Source organism: Mastigoproctus giganteus, chromosome 4 (genome assembly GCF_048544385.1).
Source record: "Mastigoproctus giganteus isolate SK-2022 chromosome 4, ASM4854438v1, whole genome shotgun sequence".
Taxonomy (NCBI): domain Eukaryota; kingdom Metazoa; phylum Arthropoda; class Arachnida; order Uropygi; family Thelyphonidae; genus Mastigoproctus; species Mastigoproctus giganteus.
The window spans coordinates 196734098-196747003 of record NC_143578.1 but is presented as its reverse complement, the minus strand read 5'-3'; the positions used below and the strand labels follow the sequence as shown (position 1 = coordinate 196747003).

Here is a 12906-nt window from a genome sequence, read left to right as displayed (position 1 = left end):
GAGTTTACATAAGTAAAGCAGTCTTTACTGTTTTTCTTTGCATCCTTTGCCAAAGATTTCTCATAATCTGCCTTTGCTTGCCTAACCTCCTTTGTCACTTGATTAGAATATCTTATATCTACCATAGACATCTGTATCTCCTGGTAATTTATGTCCCATGCATTTTTCTTCTCTGCCCGTGTCTCATTAGCTCATCTGACATTCAAGCCTAAACCTTGAACAGTATTTGTTGTTTGGTATGAAAAGCCTAGTAGCCTTCAAGATTAATTCCTTGAATGCTTCCCATTTAGAATTTGCTGTTGATAACATCATGAGTTGGTCCTACTGTATAAAATTGAAAAAATCTCTGAGACTACTGTAGTCACCTTTACAAAATCAAAAACCTTTCTCTTTACCGCTGATGGTAGTTACATCTTTGAGTAAATCCCACATCAGTACATTGTGATCACTGCCATCTAGTGGTTCCTTTATCTGCAAATTCTTTATACATGAATAATCACTGCTGATAACCAGATCAAGAGTATTACCCTGTCTGGTTCCCTCTCGAACATGCTGCTGCATAAAACAATCATCGAATAAATTCACAAAAGTCTTGCTAGTGTGCAAGTGACCAACCCACAAGTTCCAGTCAACATCTGGGAAGTTAAATTCCCCCATTATAACACAATCTGATTTACTGGTGCATTCTATTTCTCTGTTCATTGCTCATTAGAGTCATTAGACCTATAATAAACTCCTACCCTCAATTTTGCTTTCCCAGTGCTTATGTCACACCAAACTGACTGAACATGGCACCGTCCACCCATGTCAACTGGATTCATTTCCTTAGATTTTGTGTTTCTTAACTAACAGCATAACGCCACCTCTCTTTCTATCCTTTATGTACACATTGTACTCCCCAAATTGCAATTCTGCATTCCTTATCTCTGTGTGACACCAGTTCTCAGATACCCCCAACAAATCCACCTTTGATACATTTTGAATGTTGAATGTACATTGGTTCAATTCTATAGATCTCTGTATTCCCGAACTTTGAACAGGATTTCAGTACTCTGCTTATCAGCATTAACCGACAGATGCAAATGTTTATGCCATCAGTTTGTTTATCGAAAGAAGTTTACTATTATGTCTTTCTGAAAAGAATGGCAGTACTGAATTTGGTACATTTTATGGTAATTAAACTTTGTTACTTTGTGCATTAAACTGAGATCAGAATGGGATATTTGTTTGTGCTTGCAATTAAACAATTGCAACATAAAAAAGTTAGAATATCATGCAGTGGTGAGACTACAAAGTTTATCTCTCCCCACAAGATTAATAAATGGTCCCCTCTGGCTTTTTAACAGTCATGCCAAACCAACCAACCATCCATCCATCCATCCATCCATCCATACCCACCTGCAGTGGGAAACCTGATGATATCTTAGTTTCACAACTGATATTACCCCATTTTTAAAAGTAATGAATGAAGCTGCCACACTTTATAAAGCTCATGTTAAACAAAACATACAGAACTCTGATCATGTGGATGAGTGGTTCCTTATTTCTTATTTATATGCTATACTGTAAATTGGATTCTCTGTAAACATTTCTCATTTGGAAGCATGGGATTGTTATAAGAAATTGATAATTTTGAAATTTAAGACATTTATTCCAATTGATCCATTAGTGGCAAAATAGTAAAATTTAAAAAATGTGAATACATAAAAATGCTTGTTTAATAGGTCACCTTTTAGTTATTATATTGAGGTTTTGTGAGCAGTGCAGGAAGGATGCCAGGATTTTAACAGAACCCAATACAAGCTCATTGAGTTTTGTCAATGATATACAGGAATTTTTCTAGCAGGGATAAGGAGGTGATCAACTCATTGTATAAGGCTGGTTAGTTTTGTTTTCAGGCAGTGGGTAGTTGATTGTCGGAACAAACTTCCATCAGGTGTTGTGGAAGTGGGTAGATTGAATAAATTTAAGAATGAACTATAGACGAATAACTAAGGGCCAGAGAGGTGATGTGGGAACATTTTTTTGGCTGATGCTGCATAAGCTTGCTTTCTTGCATCATTTGCCATGATAAAACTATTTATTTATTTTTTTAAAAAATGGAAAAAACTAAGCAAATTTTATTTTAAGCTATAATGCAATTAGTTTACAATGTGGGTACTAACGCTGTCCCCCAACACTTGCTTTATATTGAGGCTGCACTTGATGACCCACTTTGGAGTTTGTGATATTGTAAAGTGTGCAGAATTTCAACTATTATACATGTACACATTTCTGCATGTATGTAAAAATAATAATAATAAATATATATATATATATATTATTTTATTTACTTTTTTGGAGTAACACCTGGAGATGTAGTACTATGAACAACAAAAAAAGAAATAGTTACAATAGTGGTTATGCTACCTGACTCCTGTTTTCACCCAATACTCTGTGAAACCTAAAATTTTAGAAAGGTAGAGAAAGTTTTTGTCAATCATGCCTAAAAATTTTACACAATGATTCTTTTCACACTACACCTATCAGGTGTGTGTAATCATTGCCAAGTTAATAGTGAATAACAAGAAAATACATTGGTAATAATTTTTACTTTAAATTTCACATAAAAATATATTCCCTGCATAAAGCAAGATACTTGTATAGTTAATGATTTGCAAAATATTAATTTCAGTATATAGCATTGCTGAGAAATGTCTTAAAGAAATGTTGGCAGGGTTGTCAAGGACACTACTGACGCTATGCTACTGCAACAGGATCTGGAAAGGTTGAGCAGATGGGCTGACAGGTGGCAGATGAAGTTCAACATTGACAAATATAAAGTACTACATATGGGAAACAGCAACCCCAGAGCAATGTATCAACTCTGTGGTACTACACTGACAGTGGTAGAGAGAATGAAAGGGACCTGGGGGTGGTGCAGGCAGATATAAAGTTTTCTGAGCAGTGCAGATGGGCTGCAAGAGTAGCTCATGGTGTACTGTCGATGATATATAGGAATTTTTCTAGCAGGGATAAGGAGGTGATTATTCCCTTGTATAAGGCAATGGTCAGACCGCACCTAGAGTACTGTATACAGGTCTGGAGGCCTCATTTCAAGAAGGATGTAGAGATGCTGGAATGAGTACAGAGAAGGGCAACAAGATTAGTGAATGGAACAAAGGGGTGCTCTTACGAAGAAAGGCTTACGTTTTGCAAATTACAGTGTCTGGAGACTAGGCACCGGCGAGGTGATCTGATAGAGGTGTATAAAGCCTTGAATGGTTTGAGCATGCTCAATGCTGATGGGATTCTTCCTCTTGCTCAGAATAATCACCTGAGAGGGCATAAATTCAAATTGAGGAAAGACAGATGTAGGATAGACATGAGGAAATTTGCCTTTAGCCAGCGGGTGGTTGGTTGCTGGAATAGACTTCCATCCCTTGACGTGGAAGTTGATAGCCTAAATAAGTTTAAGGCTCAGCTGGACAGGTATTTCGAACGAACAGAGGGGTGAAGTGGAAGTGGTTATTTTTTATTTATTTATTTTTATTTCATTATTTTTTTTTTTTGGCTGATGCTGCATAAGCTTGCTTTCTTGCATCAAATGCCTCTACTAATGCTAATGCTAAAATAGCTGACAAGCAAAATGAATATTTACTTATGCTTGTCCTGTTATTCATCCAGATTCTCTAATAAAGTGGAAGATTAATGTTGATGTTCATAATAACAATGTAGTAGCATCATTCATGATGCTCTGATAAATTATTATTAATTTTTTTTTACCTGCTTACTTTTTTGTGAGAATGTGCCTGGTGTGTGCATTGAACCAAATTACTTTATTTTATTATTACTTTTTTTTTCCCCCTTGCTCCTTTTCCACTAAAACCATTCCATTCAGCTGATGCTAATATACAGCCTTCAAGATAATGATTCCTTTTTTTCCCCCTCAAATAAATGAAGTGATAAAGGTGTCCTTAATTGAATTTAGTATTATAGGCAACTCACCTGAACTTCACGAAAGAGAGGCAGGCTCTTGCACCACTTGACAATCTTGTATAGCCTATTATCAGCAATGTTGCAGAGGTTACTTAAGAAATCATTTTCATAATCAATAACTTTATTATGAAGTTGCCCAGATAATTTATTGATTTCTTTATCTGTATAGTGCCACAGATGTTCTACTGCTAAAATATCTTGGATCAGTGGAGGAACGACAGGTTGAATGGCCTCATCTGGTGAGTTAGCTCCAGCTGATTCTAAAAATACATAACATATGCATATTATTCTTAAGAAAGGCACAATAATATCATTGACTTCTTTTACAGAAATTTTATATACGATACACTGTATGGTAGGATAGTAACTGAAGGTCTATAACTACTTAAGTTTAATATGCTGCTTAATAAAAATATAAAATTATAAGTTTTTATGGTTATGCAACCTGGCTAAGAAGCACATAGCAATATAGCTAAATTGTATACAAGCAAAAGTGTTAGCTTAGCTCATATTAAAAGACATCAGAATAACACAACAAATTTGTGGTGATGTTCTGCAGTTAACAATAATACATCGTTTGAGATTTATGTAGTTTCAACTTCCTTTTACAAAAAAAAAAAAAAAAAAAAAAAAAAAGAGATATCACAAAAAAAGACATTCTGTCCCAAAGGCAAGTTTTGTTTTTTTTACATCTGGCTTTGTTCATTTAATCAGAAGACAAGAAAAAAATGTTTATAAAATAATTAAAATACCACATATCCTGGTATAATTAAAATACCATAATTAAATACAGTGAAACCTCTCTATAGTGGACACTACTGGGACACAAGAAAGTGTTCACTATAGGGAGGTGTCTGCTATGCTGAGGTCAGTGTACGTGTCTTCAGTTACAATAATTTGGAAAAATGAAATTCACCATAACTGGTTGTTTAACACAGACATTACACATTTGTGTTCCAATTAACTTCTAATAACTAAGGCATAATTAATTTTTAATAAATATGCAAACTTTTATTTGTGTTACCTATTATAAAACATCATTAACTTTTAGTAAAAAATGAATATGAATTGCACTGTTTATAGAGTATTTCATTTTGACAATTTCATTTTCATTGTGTATAATTAGATTGCTCACTAGTTTTACAACATATTCATCATTTTTGCTGACAGAATTTTTTAATGTGTTTAAGTAAACTAATGCATCAGCACAATTTTTTTAATTTGGATTCATTCTGCTGTTCATCTTTTTCAGATTCATCATCCTCTTCCTACGTAAGTTCTTCATTCATAAATTCACTTACAATGTCCTTCCATCACTACATAGGCGCCTCCGTAGCCAGGTGGGCAGGAGCAGCAGTGCGTAGCACACGCTTCTTGATTAGACTGGGGTTTGAACCCGTGCCCACCAAATATGAAGGATGCGGAAAGGTCAGGGAATGACCACCGCATATCCCCGGAGCAATATGGCCTTAGTTGCTAATGCTCCTAAAAAAAAATAAAAACCAAACCAAACCATCACTACATTAGAGTCCACAGAAACATATTCATCACTGCTCAGTAAAGAATTTCCTAGTGTCTGTAGCAAGCCATTAAGTACCTACACCACCTACATCTGCAAAGTCACCATCACATAACACTCAAATCAAATCCTGCTTAGTGGAAGCAGTTTTTATTTGTAGAGGGGCTCACTGCATTCTGTGCTGCACTAATCCAGATTATAACTTGAAGTACATCTATACTTTTGCAAAGTTTTGAATTCAGCTGTTTAAGAACTGCATGTCGATATTTCACCTTAAAGTTTGCAATTATTCCTTGATCTAGTGATTGAGAAGTGAATGTGACATTCGGTGGAAAAACCCCATTTCAACATTAGTCAGTTTAATGCGTTGGCAAGATGTAGCACCGTCAACAAATAAAATAGCTTTTCTTTTCTGGCAAATCATTCTTTTATCCAAATGGATCAGCCATTTTGTCATTATCTTCCTAGTCATCCAAGCCTTACTGTTTGATTTCCAGTATACATTGAGTTTTCTTAAATCCAAACCTTTAAAATACCCTGGTTTTATAGCTATAACAAAAGGTATTTCACAAGTGCCCATCATATTGTACATAAAAGCACAGTTAGATGCTCTTTTGCCACTTTTCCTCCAGCACAATCTTAAAAATAAATTAAATTAGCATTAGTAGATGCATACGATTCACCCCTCCATTTTTTCCAAATGCCTGTCCAGCTCAGCCTTAAATTTATTTAGGCTATTAGCTTCCACAACAAAAGATGGAAGCCTGTTCCCCCAATCAACTACCCACTGGCTAAAGGCAAATTTCTGCACATCTATTCTACGACTGTCTTTCCTCAATTTGAAACTGAGCCCTCTCAGGTTCTTAGTCTGAGCACGAGGAAGAATCCCACCAGCATTCAGCTTGCTCAACCCATTCAGGCCTTATACACCTCAATCAGATCACCTTACAGGTGCCTACTCTCCAGGTGCTGCAATTTGCAGAACTTAAGCCTTTCTTGGTAAGAGCACCCCTTTGTTCCCTTCACCAATCTTGTTGCCCTTCTTTGTACTCATTCTAGCAATTCTACATCCTTCCTAAAATGAGGCCTCCTCCAGACCTGTACACAGTACTTGAGGTGTGGCCTGACCATTGCTTCGTATAACTGGATAATCACCTCCCTGTTCCTGCTAGCAAAATTCCTATATATCACTGACAAGCTCCATGAACTGCTCTGGCAGCCCGTCTGCACTGCTCAACGAACTTCATATTTGACTGCACAATTACCACCAGGTCTTTTTCACTTTCCACTTTTCTGAGTGTAGTACCACACAGTTGGTAAGTTTCTCTTTGGTTTTTGCGACCCATATGCAGTACTGGCAAAGGTAAGGAAAGCCTGCACGAGAAGCATGCAAAAGTTCGATGAAATTTACAGGTAAAAGTACTTTGCCGTAACGGCATTTGTATTGTTGCTCGCTCGGTAAACAGATGGTGGGTGTTATTGGTCAGGAGTAGGAATTGAATCCCATGGGAGTTTGAAACTCCCGAAGTGGAGGAGGTAACCTGACCTTTTTTCTTTAGAATCACTGGTGGACTAGCGGATAAACTGTTTATTAAGAAAAAAAAAAAAAAAAAAAGGCAAAGGAAGCCCACATGAGAAGCACAGCAAGCTTCAAAAAAGTTTACCGGGGAAACTACATTACGAACATTTTTTACGGCACCAGAACTTCCAGTATGACTCTGTTCATGATTCAATTAGTTAATTCAATTAGTGATTCTAAAGAAAAAAGGTCAGGTTATAAACCCGATATACCTTCATCGATATAATTGATAAATATACAAAACAACAATGGGCTCAACACCAAACCCTGGGGAACTCCAATAATAACATTTTTCCACGAAGAGCAGTGTCCATTGATTACCACTGTCTATCGTCTCAAAACACAACCATCTCTTTATCCATTGTAGCAACTTACCCTTAATGCCATACCTCTTCAATTTGTACAGCAGTCTTTCATGTGCAACAGTATCAAAAGCTTTTCTGAAATCCAAGTATATGATATCAAAATTATTTTTGGCATTCAGTTCCTTTGTGACCAGATCATAGTATCCAATCAAATTGGTCAGAGAAGACCTCCCTTTAACAAACCCATGTTGTGTTTTAACTATTACAACAGTCTTGTTTAGATGATCTTGCAATGCTTCTTTAACCAGTGATTCCATTATTTTCCCTGGAACACAAGTTAAACTAACAGGTCTGAAGTTACTTGTGTCACCTTTTGAATCCCCTTTGTGAATTGGTGATACATTTGCTAAACATTGGTGATACATTTGTTAAACTACATTTGCCACCTCCAGTCCATGGGGACCTCCCCCGAGTACAAAGAAGCTCTCATAATTATGGCTAATGGTTTGCTTACTTCCTCTGCTGCCTCCTTTAAATTTAACTGGATAGATCCCGTCCACCCCAGGTGCCTTCCTTATGTTTAACTTCAACAATTTCTCCTCCACTTTGCTCTCAATTATTACAAAATCACTTAGCTCCCTATTAGCATTTGATAAACCTCTGGCACTCCCCTCATTGAATGTGTAAATGTAAATTGAATGTGTAAACTCCCCTCATGTGTAAATGTAGATGCAAAATACTCATTCAGTATATCAGTTACCTGAGCATAATCATCAATAGTCAACCCATCTATGTTAAGTGGTCCAATCTGATTCATCCATTTCCTTCTAGAATTTACATAAGTAAAGAACTTTTGCTGTTTTTTCTCTGCATCCTTTGCCAAATATTTCTTGTTTTATCTGGAACTGCACAAACCTGCCCCCCGTTTCATCAGCATCCAATATGTTTTCTGGTGGGTATGCAACAGGTATTGATGGCAGCCTTTTTTCACACTCAGCAGAGCTTTCCAAATTAACATCAGTAGACTCTCCCCAAATTGTTTTGAAGGAAATATTGTGACGTCTACGGAACTTACATAACCAGCCATTTGACATGTTAAAGTGAATGATGTCAACTTTAGCAATTTCTAAAGCTTTTGGTTTGAATCATAGGACCAGAGATAGGAATGTTTTGCCTGCATACTTGAGGAACAATATGGCCTTAGAAGCCCCTGTGCCATTAAACAACATATCAACCAAACACCTGCATGCCTTACTAAAGTACCTTTGCCATGAGAAAATGTATGGTATGGTTTTCCGTTTTCCCGTCACTATTTTAACCAAGTTTCTTGATTTTTAATAATCTCTGCTACTGAAGTCTTACCAATTTTGAAATAATTAGCATTAGCATAGGCATATGATGCAAGAAAGCAAGCTTATGCAGCATCAGCCAAAAAAAAAAAAAAAAACACACCACTCCCATTTCACCCCTCCATTTGTTCGAAATACCTGTCCAGCTGAGCCTTAAATTTATTTAGGCTATCAACTTCCACAACAAGGGATGGACGTCTGTTCCACCAACCAACTACCGGCTGGCTAAAGGCAAATTTCCGCACATCTGTCTTTCCTCAATTTGAATTTATGCCCTCTCAGGTGATTATTCTGAGCAAGAGGAAGAATCCCATTGGAAGAGGAAGACCATTGCCTTATACAAGGGAATAATCACCTCCTTATCCCTGCTAGAAAAATTCCTGTATATCATTGACAAGACACTATGGGCTACTCTTGTAGTCCATCTGCACTTCTCACACAACTTCATATCTGCCTGCACAATTATCCCCAGGTCCTTTTCATTCTCTACCACTGTCAGTGTAGTATCACAGAGTTGATATGTTGCTCTGGGGTTACTGTTTCCCATATATATAGTACTTTACATTTGTCAATGTTAAACTACATTTGCCACCTCTCAGCCCATCTGCTCAACCTTTCCAGATCCTGTTGCAGCAGCATAGCGTCAGTAGTGTCCTTAACAACCCTGCCAACCTTTGTATCGTTCGCAAACTTGGACATTTAAGCTTGATATACCATCATCAGTATCATTTATAAATACAGAAAACAACAATGGACCCAACACTGAACCCTGAGGGACTCCACTAATAACATTAGTCCACGATGAGCAGTGTCTATTGATTACCACTCTCTGTCTTCTCCCCCTCAACCATCCCTTTATCCATAGCAACAATTTGCCTCCAATGCCACACTGCTGCAATTTGTGCAGTAGTCTTCCATGTGCAACAGTATCAAAAGCTTTTCTAAGATCCAAACATATAATATCAAAGTTATTTCCTGCATCCAGTTCTTTTGTGACTGCATCATAGTATCCAATCAAATTGATCAGGCAAGACTTTCCCTTAACAAAACCATGCTGTGTCGGAACTGTAATTGAAGTCTTGTCTAGATGATCCTGCAGTGCTTCTTTAACCAGTGCCTCCATTAATTTTCCTGGAACAGAAGTTGAAACTCACAGGTCTATAATTGCTTGTGTCAGCCTTTGATCCTCCTTTGTGAATTGGGGTCACATTTGCACGTCTCCAGTCTATGGGTACCTTCCATGAGTCCAAAGAAGCCCTCATAATTATGGCTAAGGGTTTGATTACTTCCTTTGCTACCTCTTTAACATAACTGGATAGATCCCATCCACCCCGGGTGCCTTTTTTATGTTTATCCTCAACAATTTGTCCTCCACTTTCCTCTCAGTTATTACAAAATCATCTAGCTCACTGCCAGAGTTTACTTCACCTCTGGCATTCCTCTTCCTGAATAACTCCTCATGTGTGAATGTAGATGCAAAATACTCATTTAGTTTGTTAGCCACCTGAGCAGGATCCTCAACTGTTGAACCATCAATATAAAGTGGACCAAGCTGATTCATCCCTTTCCTTCTAGAATTTACATAGGTAAAGAACTCTTTTCTGTTTTTCTTTGCATCTTTTGCCAAGGATGTCTCATAATATGCCTTTGCCTGCCTAATCTCCTTTGTGACTTCGTTACAGACCAGTTTATATCTATCGTGGGGATGCCTCCGTAGCCAGGTGGACAGGAGCAGCAGTGCATAGCACACGCTTCTTGATTAGCCCAGGGATCGAGCCCATGACCACCAAATACGGTGGATGCGGAAAAGTCAGGGAATAACGTTGCTGGGTGGCTTTATTGATGCCCTTAAATGCAAGAGGATTTCCAGAATGGTACACAAGCAGTGGTTTTAATCTGTAATCTCCCGCTGCATTAACCACAAGCAAGAGCATGGCCCTATCTTTTGAAGCCTTGAAACCTGGCATTGTCTTTTCCTCTTTGGAAATGTATGTTCGATCCACCATTTTTTTCCTATACAGAGCAGTCTCATCAATGTTAAAAATTTGCTGCGTTCAATAGCCGCCTTCATCAATAATTTTTTCCAACACATCACAAAATATTTCTGCAGCTGTAGAATCGGCACTGGCGACTTCACTGCATACTTTAATGTTTTGGAAACCAGCGCGATGCTTGAACCTATTAAACCACCCATTGCTTGCTGCGAACTTGGGTTGGGGTTCGCCGTATTTATCCTTAATATCTTCATAAATACTTGTTGCTTTTGCCTGAATTGTCATTAGACTCAGGGGTATTCGCCTCTAAATCCGATTTTCCATCCATTTATTAACAGCTGTTCCATCTTCGATATAGCACCTAAACGCTGTTTTGTGAACACTGGTGATCTTAAGTGTGTTGATCCTTTGACATTTCTTTTATACATGCACTGCCCCTGAAAATAGTATTCACTGTTGAAGCAGTGCGACCTAATTCTTTTGCAAGCTTTGTCCTGCTTCGTACTTCTTAATCATTTTCATTTCTAAATCAATTTTGTTTCGTTTCCTGGCATTATCACCACTTGCACTTTCCATTAGTGTTGCTTTCCCTTCAGCGCTGCAATATGTAAATAGGAATGAAGAGAGAAGTTTCTGAAAATTTGTTTTTTATATGATTGAAGATTTCAGTGAACGGGAGACACATTTCACCATAATAACATAAAAACCACACAATTGCAGTTATCGGTATTATTGCAAATGCAATAAGATCGAGTTTACTATCCGTTTATAATTAGATGCACTAACAGAAAAGCCCAATAAATAGGAAAATGCAAATTGTTTTTACTGTTTTATGGTTGTGACCTCCAGAAACGTGCTTTTGAAAAATATCACAAATGCATTCAAAATTGATTCTTATAACAGGAACATATGATAACAATGAAAAGGAAATGCAATTTCCATTATAAATATGGCCTTTTAGAGAGATAAATAGCTTAGTAATACAGCAGACTCTTGATTTTCCGGAACAGATGATAAAAAAAAAAAAATTCCCGGTTAATCCAAAAATACAGTAAGTCCCCGACATACGTAAGAGATACGTTCCAGGACTTATTACGTAAGTTGGGTTTTATATAACTTGCAAATGACTAATAAAATATTGCTACTATATCCCTGATATGCCAAAATTACAAAAACCACATAATATCCTTAGAAAAATGAAGAAAAATAGTTATATATTTTTAATTAGTTCAATTAAAAACTTTATCTGGGGGATAGCAGTAAAGTAGCCAAAGTGGCACATAAGAAAAGAAAACAAAAGGAAGAAAAAACGCATGTAGTGTACTGTAAAACTGATATGTATTTCGTAGTCTTGGTTATTATAGTTGACTTCATTGGTGCTGATCACTTCACCGCTTCTCGTATTCTGTCTTTCTCCTTTATTGTGTTCACCATTACCACTGACAAATCTGAATTCCGTGCGATACTTGTTAAGCCGACCAGGCTAGCCGGGTGTGTAAAGTGCCTGCCTGGCAACCCAAAGGTCGCGGGTTTGAATCCTGCCTCGGGCTTGGATCACGGTACTGCAAAAACCTTGGGAGGTGCATTATGGCCACAGAAGCCGATGCGCCAACAACTACCAAAAAAAAAAAGATACTTGTTAATATTTGGCCATTTTCGTACATCCTTATTATTTTAATTTTCTGATCCAACTCGATCACTTTCCTTTTCTTCACAGATTTACTAGTACCGCTGTCACTTATTCTGTTAGTTGGCTCCATGATAACAGTCAAAATTAAATTTTCATAAAAGAACTTCACAGGGTTAAGGCTAAAACTCACTATTATCACCCCACGCAAGCTCACATTTTACTAAAGCACATTTTCGGAGGTCACTGCCATAAAACAATAAAAACAATTTGCACTTTCCATGTTATTGGGCTTTTCTGTTAGTGCATTTCATTATAAACAGGTAGTAAACTTGTTCTTATTGCATCATTTGCGGTAATACCAATAGCTGTAATTCTGTGGGTTTTTATGTTAATATGGTGAAATGTGTGTCTCCTTCACTGAAATCTTCAATCTTATTAAAAAGATATAAATAACGTAATGTAAGTCCAAAGCTACATAAGTCGATGACTTACTGTATCAAAAAATGTTCAGCAACCTATGTAAAAAGTATGGCAATATATAAAAAACAAAAA

At 37.1% G+C, this 12906-nt stretch overlaps 1 protein-coding gene across 2 annotated transcripts in view; it reads right to left on the bottom strand.

Annotated features, from left to right (window-relative positions):
- The window catches only part of LOC150087307 (uncharacterized), a 373218-nt gene that overhangs the window by 18665 nt on the left and 341647 nt on the right, over positions 1-12906 (bottom strand). For both annotated transcript variants that reach the window (XM_090371972.1, XM_090371971.1), the window contains exon 8: positions 3988-4238. In XM_090371972.1, coding sequence (XP_090228098.1) covers positions 3988-4238 — 251 coding nt within the window. The remainder of the gene's footprint in view (positions 1-3987; positions 4239-12906) is intronic.